This window comes from Somniosus microcephalus, chromosome 11 (assembly GCF_052327205.1).
Source record: "Somniosus microcephalus isolate GS21.2 chromosome 11, FLI_Smic_1.0, whole genome shotgun sequence".
NCBI classification, from domain to species: domain Eukaryota; kingdom Metazoa; phylum Chordata; class Chondrichthyes; order Squaliformes; family Somniosidae; genus Somniosus; species Somniosus microcephalus.
Window position 1 is genome coordinate 205,972,561 of NC_140997.1, and position 12,660 is coordinate 205,985,220.

At 43.7% G+C, this 12,660-nt stretch overlaps 1 protein-coding gene across 1 annotated transcript in view; it reads right to left on the bottom strand.

The window, feature by feature from the left end:
• Window positions 1-2,008: 2,008 nt before the first annotated feature.
• The window catches only part of atg7 (ATG7 autophagy related 7 homolog (S. cerevisiae)), a 178,165-nt gene continuing 167,513 nt past the window's right edge, over window positions 2,009-12,660 (bottom strand). The window contains exon 18 of the mRNA XM_086001768.1: window positions 2,009-2,803. Coding sequence (XP_085857894.1) covers window positions 2,771-2,803 — 33 coding nt within the window. The 3' untranslated portion in view covers window positions 2,009-2,770. The remainder of the gene's footprint in view (window positions 2,804-12,660) is intronic.

Consider the following 12,660-nt stretch of genomic DNA (forward strand, 5'->3'; position numbering starts at 1 on the left):
GTTTCTATTCTTCCTACCAAAGTGAATTACCTCACCCTTTCCCACATTATACTCCATCTGCCACCTTATTGCCCACTCACTTAACCTGTCTATATCCCTTTGCAGGCTCTTCGTGTTCTCCTCACAGCTTACTGTCCCACCTAGCTTTGCATCATCAGCAAACTTGGATACATTGCACTCAGTCTCTTTATCCAAGTCATTAATATAGTTGTAAATAGCTGAGGCCCAAGCACTGATCCTTGCGGCACCCCACTAGTTATAGTCTGCCAACCGGAAAATGACCCGTTTATCCCTACTCTGTTTTCTGTCCATTAACCAATCCTCTATCCATGCTAATATATTACCCCCAACCCCATGAGCCCTTATCTTGTGTAGCAACCTTTGATGTGGCACCTTATTGAATGCCTTTTGGAAATCCAAATATACTACATCCACTGGTTCCCCTTTATCTACTGTGCTAGTTACATCCTCAAAAAACGCAAATAAATTCGTTAAACACGATTTCCCTTTCATAAAACCATGTTGACTCTGCCTAATCATAGTATGATTTTCTAAGTGCCCCGTTACCACTTCCTTAATAATGGATTCCAGCATTTTCCCGACGACTGATGTCAGGCTAACGGGCCTGTAGTTCCCCGTTTTCTCTCTCCCTCCTTTCTTGAATAGCGGGGTTACATTTGCTACCTTCCAATCCGCTGCGACCATTCTAGAATCTAGGGAATTTTGGAAGTTCACAACCAATGCAGCCACCTCTTTTAGAACCCTAGGATGTAGGCCATCAGGTCAGGGGGATTTGTTGGCTCTTAATCCCATTAGTTTCTCCAGAACTTTTTCTCTAGTGATATTAATTACTTTAAGTTCCTCACTTCTATTAGCCCCTTGGTTCCCCACTATTTTTGGTATGCTTTTTGTGTCTTCTACTGTGAAGACAGATACAAAATATTTCTCAAATCTCTGCCATTTCCTTATTCTCCATTATAATTTCACCTGTCTCAGCCTCTAAGGAACCAACGCTTACTTTTGCTACTCTCTCCCTTTTTACATACTTGTAGAAGCTCTTATAATGTTTTTATATTTCTTGCTAGTTTACTCTCATTCTATTTTCTCCCTTTTTATGATTTTTTTTGTCATAGTTTGCTGGTTTCTGATGCTGTCCCCATTCTCAGGCCTACTACTATTCCTTGCAACATTACAAGCCTCTTCTTTTAATCTAATACTATCCTTAAACTTCTTTAGTCACAGATGGATCACTTTTCCCATGGAGTTTTTATTTTTCAATGGAATGTATATTCGTTGAGAATTTTGGCATATTTCTTTCAATGTTTGTCACTGCTTATCTACCGTCATACCTTTTAACCTAAGTTCCCAATCTACCTTCGCCAACTTGCCCCTCATACCTATGTAATTAGCTTTATTTAAGTTTAAGACTCTTGTTTCACTCTTAAATTCAATGTGAAATTCTATCATATTTTGATCACTCTTCCCCAGAGTGAGATTACTATGAGATTATAATGAACCCTGTCTCAGTACACAATACAAGATCTAAAATAGCCTGTTCCCTGGTTGGTTCCATGACACATTGTTCTAGGAGACGGTCTCTAATGTATTCCATGAACTCGTCCTCCAGACTACCTCTGTTAATTTATCAGCTAGTATGGCTTACTACAAAAATCTATTTGTTCGATCCTCTCTCCCCCTCCTAACAAAAAATGAAAACTTTATACTTTATTTTTTTTTAATGCACAGATTGATGTTTCATGGCACTGATGCCAGGGCTTCCTCTGCTGTGTGTTATTCAAGCTTGGTGATGCAACAATCAGGCCATTTCCAGTAACAATTGTATCCAAATCGCCACATACCGACCACACATGGAAAGTGACCAGATGGTATCAGCAGTCTGGTTTTTTTTTGCTTTCATTTGACGCAGATTACAAGAAGCTAAACATTGATACATATACTGTCTACAGGTTCACTTTTTATTCCTGTGAAATTAAATGCTGAGACAAAGTTTGATAGTTTGAACACTATTAAGCCATTTTTAATTGTGTAAAAGGTAGCAAGTGCTGCATGCAGATTACACCAGCATGTACACAATACAGAAGCTTCAGGCAGAAAAAATGATGGGACAGGAAACAGACTTCAATTCAGTACAAAATAACATTTCAATGAAAGTGAAGTCAGTAGCTCAAGTAATGCACTCTTCATATTCAATTAAAATTCATGACCATGTAAACTATTGGTTTGCATTGTACCCGATTAAAAAAAAACACATTTACTTTGGGAATAGGTTGACAGTCAGAAATGATGAGACAGTGGAACTGTCCAAAGCTTTTTTAAAAGCTAGAAGCAACTTCAACAAAAAGTTAGTGTCCGAGCTGTGTGGGATAGATGAAACATTCTCACCCATGCTAGACTGTAAATACACACACAAAACCCAAATATATGCAACAGCATTCAGTTCAGAAAGGTTTGGGATTATTGCTAATGCTTTGATGATAATCTCCAGAGTTGTGTTCTGGATGAAAGTGCCATGAACATTTGCACATTTTCAATTCCAAAAAGGCATTAGGAGATAATGTATTTATTAGAGACAAAATTCTTAATTAAGCTGAATGCCATAATGAAAATCACAAAGAATTCTTGACCTGCACCAAGGTGGCTGTTATTGCACATCAGGATTATAATATGTGCTGGAAAGAGCTCTTGGATTAGTTCTTCAATTTGTCACCAAATATCAAACATACTCCTTTTGGGTTAGGCAGACGGTTTTTCAGAAGCTTTCATCATCACTCATATCCCATATCTGAAAATAGAAAAAGAATTTACCTTGAGTGTTAATAGAAAAATAGCCATTGAGCCTTTGTACCTAGATCCAAAGCCAAGTGTAAATGAAGGACGCCCATCTACCACATCGTTCCATAGAAATCTATAGTTCTCCTTTCACTGTATTTCTCTTGAATGACATCTATCCATAATTTGTGTTTTACTATTTTGTCCTACAGTCACGGTTTAACTTGAAATAGCTCTCCAGATTAACATTTTCTATTCCACTTACTATCCTGCATACCTCCCATTCATTGCTCTTCAAGGCTGAAGACTCTGCGTTTTTCCTAACCTTTCCTCGCCTCAGTCCTCTGACATTAGGGATCAGCTTAGAAACATCTTCTGCATCACTTCCAGGCTTTGGATATTTCCCTTGAGGCCAGTGACTCGAACTAAAAGGTACTTGAGGTGCAAGCTGATCAGGGCACTATTCGGCTTCAGCAATGACGGCCTCAGACTTGTACTCTACTACTTTAGCAAAGTAACCCAACATTCTGCTTCTTTTTGTTTGCTGCCACACAATGACTGGACATGGCAAGTGTAGAGTATACTACCCCCCAGATCTCTTTTAGCATCTCCATTGGCTAGTTTACCAGTCATTAAATATGTTTCCCCATTGTCCTTGAAAGAAAGACTTGCATTTATATAGCGCCTTTCACGACCACCAGATGTCCGAAAGCGCTTTACAGCCAATGAAGTACTTTTGAAGTGCAGTCACTGTTGTACTGTAGGAAACGCACAGCAAGCTCCCACAAACAGCAATGTGATAATGACCAGATAACCGGTTTTTGTTATGTTAATTGAGGGATAAATATTGGCCAGGACACCGGGGATAACTCCCCTGCTCTTCTTTGAAATAGTGCCGTGGGATCTTTTATGTCCACCTGAGAGGACAGACGGAGCCTCGGTTTATCGTCTCATCCGAAAGACGGCACCCTCAGCACTGCACTGGAGTGTCAGCCTAGATTTTTGTGCTCAAGTCTCTGGAGGGGAACTTGAACCCACAACCTTCTGACTCAGAGACGAGTGTGCTACCCACTGAGCCACAGCGGACACTGTAATATGTAATATAATAATTTGCAATGTGTAATATCTTTGCATTGAATTTAAATCTACCAGAGTTCTGCCCACTTGCAAATTAGTTCAGGTCCTTCTGTAGTTCCTTGGCTGTTTCATGAAAATTTTTCCTCTGTTTAGTATCATCTGTAAATTGAACTAACATGCTTCGTCTCTCGATCCAGAGGTGTCTGGCACTTCGTACCAAATGAGAAACATTTCTCCTTCGTTCAGTGCTATTTGCTTTGTAAATGGATTAAGAAAGGGATTTTTACAGCACTTATAAATTGGCACAAAGTCACCATTTTTTTTGCAAAAATATCAATCAGATACAAATAACAGGACACAAATGTATTCATTCCTTGCCTTGAGAAAATGGAGACAGATTCATACGGCATCTGTGAGATCAGTCAAATAATGTTCAAAACAGGAAATAAATGAGCTTAGAATTAATTCAGGATGAACAAATCATTCACAGTCTGCTTCCTGCCAAGAGTCAAAAATAGTGAACAAATCTAAGGCTCTGCAGAAATAGATTATAAATGATCATTCCATCCCAAACAACGAAGAAAAGTTCACATAAGGGATTAATAAAAGGTGTTTTTTTGTTTTGAAAATGAGGAAAATGCTAATGAATACAGAAGATTCGAATGTGATTACATCCTCACGGCGAGCATGTCATCACCTAACTTTATGTGAATGTTCAGTTTTGTAGCGGAGGAGCACTGGCCAGATTAAACAAAAAAACAGCAGCAGTGGTTCACTCCTTTGAACTAATGCCATATAATGACTTGGGAGATTTTGATATTATTGTTTCCCACTTTCGATAGGCAGGGTAAATACGATTTTAAAAACTGCCTTCAGAGAGATCCAACTTATAAGAGTCTCTTTGTCTCTTGTCAGTGGGCTGGCCAATATACAAAATTGACCAGATCCATCCACACTTTCAATGAGTCAGCTAGTCTTCTTTGTTGGTGCCACAGTCTGCACTCAGAAACTGAAAGGGCCATTTATATTGCAGGCCAGGTCGTGGGAGAGACGACCAAAAGCAACACTCCTGAATTTCCCTTGAAGGTGCAGTGCAAGTCTCTTTCTGAACTGGTGGCAAAGTGCATTCTGAGGGGAGACGCAGGCACAGAGTAGCTGGGGCAAATTGGCCATCATACATTCACAGCATAATTGTACTGTGACATCCTCGACAAGCCTGGGGCGGATACGTGATGACATCACGACTTAATGTCATCTTGGGGGTGGTGGGGTGCCTATACACAGCAAAGATCAGCGGTAGCTGTTATAACCCAGGAAAAACAGGCCTTCTTTCCCAAAGCAGTTCCCTTGCTATCTGGCCATCAGCTTTAGGAGACCTGGGTATAGGAGCCTTGGATCCCAAGAAGAATAAAAAAGTCATTAAACAGTCTGCTTGGTGGGTAGACATTCAGTCTTTGAAATACTAATGCATACAAAGGATATTTTCAGTCACTTGTGGACTGATTCTATCTTTTATGTTTTCCAAGTATTTGTATAATCAGTAACGTGTCTCTTACTGCTTCTATGAGCTACCTTACTGTAAACAAATCTATTGAGCTTGAAAGTAAAGATTTGACAACAGGTTATTTACCATCTTTCAAGGTAGACAAGAGAACATGGTACAGCCCCCACATAATCCTCAGTGTGATATACCATGGTTAAGAGGTATTTGTTAGTCCTATGACACTCTCAGCACACATAAGGTGCAGGTTTCAGTTCATAGGAGAGTTGGTCTGCTGATGGAAGCTGCTTTGTGTTAAGAAAACAGGAGTTGTGTGTTAGCAGAAAGCCTGAATCATAACACTGATGTCATCACCTAATTTTATGTGCACATGCAGCTTGCGTTGGTGGGATTAACAAAAACAGCAGCAGCAGTGCATTCCTTTGAACTAACACCAGTCCTTTAATGTATTCCTTGCTCAGGGCTCAGTGTTGGTAGTGGGGAACATATTGGATTTTAAAATCAGGAGCAGACCTTAACTAAGTGCAGCCTGTGTGCTGGGTACAGTTGCTGGCTGTGCACTGAGGCAGTGGCTGTCAGTAACAGACTATGCTAAATATTCTGAAGTGTTACAAAAACCAAAGTGACAGCAAGGTAACAAAGATCCTTTAAAATCTGAACCTAGAATGTGCTCAACAGTGTTCCTCCATTTCCAAAGTGTTATTTGTACAACACACTATGAAATAAGCCAACACTTTCTAACAAAGCAATGGCCATGGATTTGGTATCTAGCAAACAGCAGTTGTTACAAAAGGCATAAAAAACATTCTGTGGTTATTCCAGACAAACCTTTTAAGCATATCAACAATCTGTGGTTACTTTACATTTTTAAGACCTACAAATGTTTGGAAGTGAGCCTGGTGGAAAGCTCTTTAGAAGATAAACAGTTGTTGGATGAAGGGTAGACTAAGGCCCTACAGACGCAGGTGGCATCAAAGCAGCCTAGACTTAAGGAAAATAATTAACTCTTTTGTTTGAGAGCACACCTGGGGACACACACTTTGTTTTGCTGCAGGTAATGACAGGCGAGAGTTCAATGAGATTTGTAATTCGGGAACATTGCCACTGATAATGAAGACATGACCCATACATACACAAATCAGAATAGCAGCACGCACCTGCCAGTAGCTTTGAAGGTACTAAGGCTTTATTTTGATATGTTGTTATTTCAGATGAAATGCCAAGTGATCTCAGAAAAATTAATGCTGGTAGTTTCTGAACCAAAAACTTGACTTATTTTGATCTATACAAAACCATGGTATTGATCTTCCTGTTGGATTTCATCAAACAATGGTTTTCATTTTATGGCATGAAGAGACACAGAAACAATAATGTGTTTGATTGTATTATTGATGCAGGAGCTCTCTCAAAATCCCAAATAAAATCAAGGGCTTTGATATAAATGAGATGGAAGTCCTAGAACAACAACAGCTTGCATGTATATTGCACTTTTAATGCAGATAAATGTGCCAGGCATGAATAAAATGGGCACCGAGCCAGAGAAGGAGAGATGAAGAGAGGTGATCAAAAGGTTGAAGTAGGGACAGAGGGGGCGATGTTATTGAGGTGGAAGTTAGTGATCTTTGTGATAGCGAGGATATGGAGTTGGAAAATCAGCTCAGGATGGAATAGGGCACTGAGCTTGCGAACAGTTTACTTCAGCCCAAGACTATAGCCGGAAAGAGGGATGGAGTTGGTGGCCAGGGTACAGAATTTGTGGTGGGGCTCGAAGGCAATGGCTTCCATCTTCCCAACATTTAGTGCAAGGAAATTATAATTCATCCAAGGATGGATGTCAGACAAACAGTCTAACAGCACAGGAGGCAGTGGAAAGGGTCGAGAGGTGGTGGAGAGAGAAATATGGGAGTCATCGGCGTACATGTGGAAGCTGACCCCATGACTTTGGATAATATTGCCAAGGAGCGGGCATATAGATGAGGAAGAGGAGTGAGGGCCAGAATGGATTCTTTGGAGGACTCTGGAGGTAACAGTTCGAGGGTGGGAAGAGGTGCCATTGCGAGAGGTTCACTGGCTATGCCTGGGTAAATAAAAGTAAAAATCGAGCAAGGGCAGTCTCATGGAGTTGGACAATGGACGAGAGGGATTGGAGAAGGATGGTATGGTTGAATGTGTTGAAGGCTCCTGAGCAGTCAAAGACAGCAAGGTGGGATATTGCACAAACGTCAGTTAGAGAGAATGTAATTAATGACTTTGGTTAGGACCATTTTAGTGCTGTGGGAGGAGCAGAAGTTTGATCGGAGTGATTCAAACAGGGAGTTGCAAGAGGATGCACGGATCTGGAAGGCAACAACATGTCCAAGGACCATGGAGGAAAGGGAGGTTGGAGATGGTGCAGTAGTTAGCGAGAATAGTGGGGTCAAGGTTGGGTTGTTTTGAGGAGGGGAGTGATGATGGTGGTTCTGAAAGATAGAGGGACAGTTCCTGAGAAGAGGGAATCATTTACAATACTGACTAAAATTATCTGCAGTCTCTGTCTCCCAGACTCAGCAGCCTTCCACCAGCCTTGCTGGAGCCACGGGTCCACATTACGGAGGAGCCGTAGGGTTGGGAGGGGGGAATTGCAAAGGGGAGGGAAATCATTGAGGAAGGCCCAGTAAATAAAATGCTAACAGTAAATGGGGGGAGTGTGTGGACAAAGGTTGATGTGTTTGTAAATATATTGTTCAGTTTGGTAAGAAATAGTTCCGTTTGTCAAGAACCAGTTGTGTTTGTTCGTAAATTGTTCTGTTTGTTTATTATTGGTTGTGTTTGATGAGAGTTGTGCAGAATAATAAATGTTTATTTCGACGTAGCAAATTTTGTGATGTTTCTAATTTGAGCTTTGCCCGGTGATAGGGGCTGCGAGTTGGCTGTAATGATGTGGTTGTTCTCTGCAAATCTGCTATCTCATTTATTGGAAGCGCTGTGTAATGAGGCATTCACAAACGGCCCTTGTAGAAGCAACATTGAGTGGCTCCATCCTACATTGGTGCTGCTCCACCTCCTCTTCCCCCTCCTCTCCCTCTTCCTCCTCCTGAGGTGGTGCACCAATCCCTGGTGGCAATGACGGTGTCCTCAGAATGGTCAGGTTGTGCAGCACGCAGCACACAACAATGAAAACGGAGACTCGATCAAGGGAGTACTGCAGGGCTCCTCCAGAGCGGTCAAGGCAGCGGAACTGTTGCTTCAGCACGCCGATAGTCTGTTCGATCAGGTTCCTGGTGGCGCTATGGCTCTCATTGTATGCATGCTGAGCAGGAATGTTGGGGTTGCAGAGGGGTGTCATCAGCCAGGTGGCGAGTGGATAACCCTTGTCTCTGAGCAGCCAGCCGTGAGCTTCATGTGGTGGGTGGAACAGTGCTGGGACACCAGTCTGTCGCAGGATGAATGCATCATGGCTGCTGCCAGGATAGCGGACATTGACGGCGAGGATGCGCTGTCTGTGGTCGCATACCAACTGCATATTCAGAGAATGGTAGCCTTTGCGGTTGTGGAACACCTCTGCATTGGGATGAGGTGCCTGCAATACACGAGGGTGGTGTCAATGGCGTCCTGAACCATGGGGAAGCCCGCTATCCTTGCAAAGCCACATAAGCATTCATGCTGTTTGTCTCTGGTCATGGGGAATGAGATGTACTCCCTTCTCCTTCTGTACAGAGCATCTGTCACCTCCCGGATGCAGTAATGGACAGCGAACTGTGAAATGTTTGCAATATCCCCTGTTGAAGCTTGGAAGGAGCTGCTGTCACAGAAATTGAGAGCAACTGTGACCATCACTGCCACTGAGAGACACATCCTGGTCCTGAGTGGAGGCTGGAGCTCTGGCTGCAGGAGGTGGCAGAGCTCTGTGACCACCTCCTTGCTGAAGCAGAGCCTTCTAAGGCACTGCTCCTCTGACAGATGAGTGTAGGAGAACTGCTCCTGGAATACCCTGGTTGAGAGCCCTGTTGGCCCTCCTCCCTCTGGCCACGTTTTCCAATCTTTCTCTCTGCCTCTGACGGTGAAGCTGGAGGGCGAGGTCCCATGCCAGTACAGCCCCCATTAAGTGTTGGCAATGTGGCAGTGTCAAAAGTAAGACAAATGAAACTGATAAATGTTTCTCAAGAGCAAAACTCCTTCAAGTAGGAAAACCTCAAATGGGTCAAAACGCCTGTCTGCTTCTGTCAAAGTGACAAGGCAGCATTGTGTGCAGACCAAAAAAACCCAGAAGTGCACGCCTTTAAATAGCACTCCTGCAGCTCCCAGCCGACTGCAAACTGCCTCCTCTACCTGTCATTCCTAATGGCAGGCGCCGAGACAGGGAGCAAAAATTCATTTCCGGTCTGGGGCACTACTCGGTTGGATGACATCATGATCTCTGGGCATAGGATATCGTGGTGGTAGTGGCTAGCGCCACCACAAACCGCCAGGCGAATTTCGACGGCCCGGGCGGTAAGTTGTTAGCGCCCCCCAGAGGTGCGAACCAACTGAATTTCTCCCCCTCATACTCTAATCCCTTTGTAAAAAAAGCTAGCATACCATTTGCTTTCCTAATTGCTTGCTGTGTGATTCACGTACAAGGACACCCAGGTCCCTCTGAATGCAAACATTCCCCAGTCTCCATTCAAAAAATATTCTGCTTTTTTGTTTTTCCTACCAAAGTGGATAACTTCACACTTCCCCACACTGTATTCCATTTGCCATGTTCTTGCCCAGTCAACCTGTCTATATCTCTCTGCAGCCTCTTTGCGTCCTTCTCCTGGCTTACTTTCCCACCTAACTTCATATCAGCAGCAAACTTGGATACGTTACCCAGTCCCTTCATCGAAGACATTAATATAGATTGTAAATAGCGGAGGACTAAGCACTGATCCTTGCGGTACCACGCTAGTTGCAGCACCACGCTAGTTGCAGCCTGCCAGCCTGAAAAAATCCTGTTTATTCCTACTCTCTGTTTTCTGTCCATTAACCAATCCTCAATCCATGCTAATATATTACCACATAAGTCCTAATTTTGTGTAATAACCTCGTGTGGCACCTTATCAAATGCTTTTTGAAAATCCAAATATACTACATCCACTGGTTACCCCTTATCCATACTACTAGTTGCATCTTCAAAAAACTCTAACAGATTTGTCAAACACGATTTCCCTTTCATAAAACCATGTTGACTCTGCCTAATTATATTCCGATTTTCGAAGTGCCCTGTTACCACGTCCCTAATAGATTCTAGCATATTGCCTACAACTGATGTCAAGCTAACTGGCCTATAGTTTCCCATTTTTTCCCTTCCTCCTTTCCGAAATAGCGGGGTTATGTTTGCTACCTTCCAATCCTTGGGGACTGTTCTAGAATCTAGGAAATTCTGGAAGATTAATACCCGTGCATCCACTATCTCTGCAGCTACCTCTTTTAAAACCCGAGGATGCAGGTCGTCGGGTCCAGGGGATTTGTCTCCACTTAGTCCCATTAATTTCTCCAGTACTATGTCTTTACTTATATGGAATTCTTTAAGTTCCTCATTCTCTCTAGACCCTTGGTTCTCAATTATTTCCAGAATTTTTTTTTGTCTTCTACCGTGCAGACAGATACAATGGGGGTAATTTTTCGGGGGGTCAGCGGGCACGATCGGTGGCGGTTTGGGTGGGAAACTGTTTATTTTTTGACAGCGGGTCAGGACACCGCTGTTAACCCGCCGCCACTCATATTTCCCAAATGTCAGGTCTGTCGACGCTGAGCAGACCCGACACACAGCGGCAGGGGAGGCAATTCAGGTCATTATGACCTTGTTAACAGAGTAGTAAGAACTATTTTGAGCTCACCAGGTCGCCCACAGGGTCTACGCTGCTCGAGGATCACGTCAGGTAAGCAGGTCGGGAGTTGAATGGCCATGGAGTCATCTCATTATTTGACGGCTGAAAATGTGCTATAAAAGCTCCCATCTCACAGCTGTTCACTTTCCAAGCTCAGAAGCTGTTGCTTACTGCATTTGGAAGACAGATTGAGCTTTATGCAGGTTGCAAGTGTTTGGAATAAACTCTCTATCCAGTGTCACCTCACTGGAACAACCTTTCTCACCATTGACAGATCGCTTCTGTCATCTCAAGTTCACCTGCCATCTATTACGTCAGCATCGGCGCCCTTGAAGCTATCTCACCTTGGTCCTCAGAATCCCACCACGATCAGCCCCAAACACCAGCAGCACCAACACCACCAACCTTCTCCGCAATCAACTGATGCTGCACAGGACAGATGGCATCAGCACCCGACCACACTGCTGCCCGGGACGCCAGGGATAGCCTCACCATGGCCAGATTTATTTCACTTGACGCTGTACACTCTGGCTGCCACATGATGCGCCAGGTTGGCACCACCCCACATCAACACCAACAATGCCCAAGCCATTCCTTTCACACTCATCACCATAACGGGGGGTACCCTTATGTCTCACCATTCACTGCAACTCACTAAGCCACTTCCAAAGGTGCACACAGATCTGTCCAAGAATGCAAAGTGCGCAAAATAAAGATTTCAATGTTTGACAGCACATTAACAGAAACTTCACAGGAACATTGGCTAAAACACACAAGTGCCTACCCTTGGTATGATTGGACTAGGATGAGGGTGAGTACGAGGGGTGCCTAGTGAGATGGGGGAGTGATAATGTAGATAGAGAGGGATGGGTGGAGGTGCAAGGTAAGTTGGTGTAAGGATGTGCAGGAGTAGGGTAGGGAAGACAGAGTGATGGGGATGTGATGAGAGGCACAGCAGGATGAGGTTGAGTGTGGCTTTGCAGTAACATTTCGTGATCTACTGAGATCATTGAAAGGTTTGTGCCACTGCAGCCTGGTCCTCCTGATGACATCCCTGCTTGTGTTCTCCTGTGCAGTGTGCAAAAAGGCTGCATTGGTCTTCCAGGGAGGTCTCTTCCACCCATTGGAAGGGAAGAGGACCTCCCTGCATGCTGTGACTCCTTCCATAAGCATATGGAGGGAGTCATGGGACAGCCTGGGTTCAGCTGTGCACCTCTGTGCAGTGATGATCAGTGTTTGCAGCACCTCAATGCTGTAGAACACTGACAGCACAACTGTCAAAATCAATTTGTGCATGGTTCCGTTAAGGAAACCGGCTGATGACACGTCATCAAATGACGTCATCAGACCCGCTTCCTTCAATTGGCCGGCAAATGCGCTGGGTGGGCTTAACAAGCCCAATCAGGGAAAAATCATTTTGGATAGCGGGCTGGAGCCAGCAGCGAAGCCGGGATCCGCCAC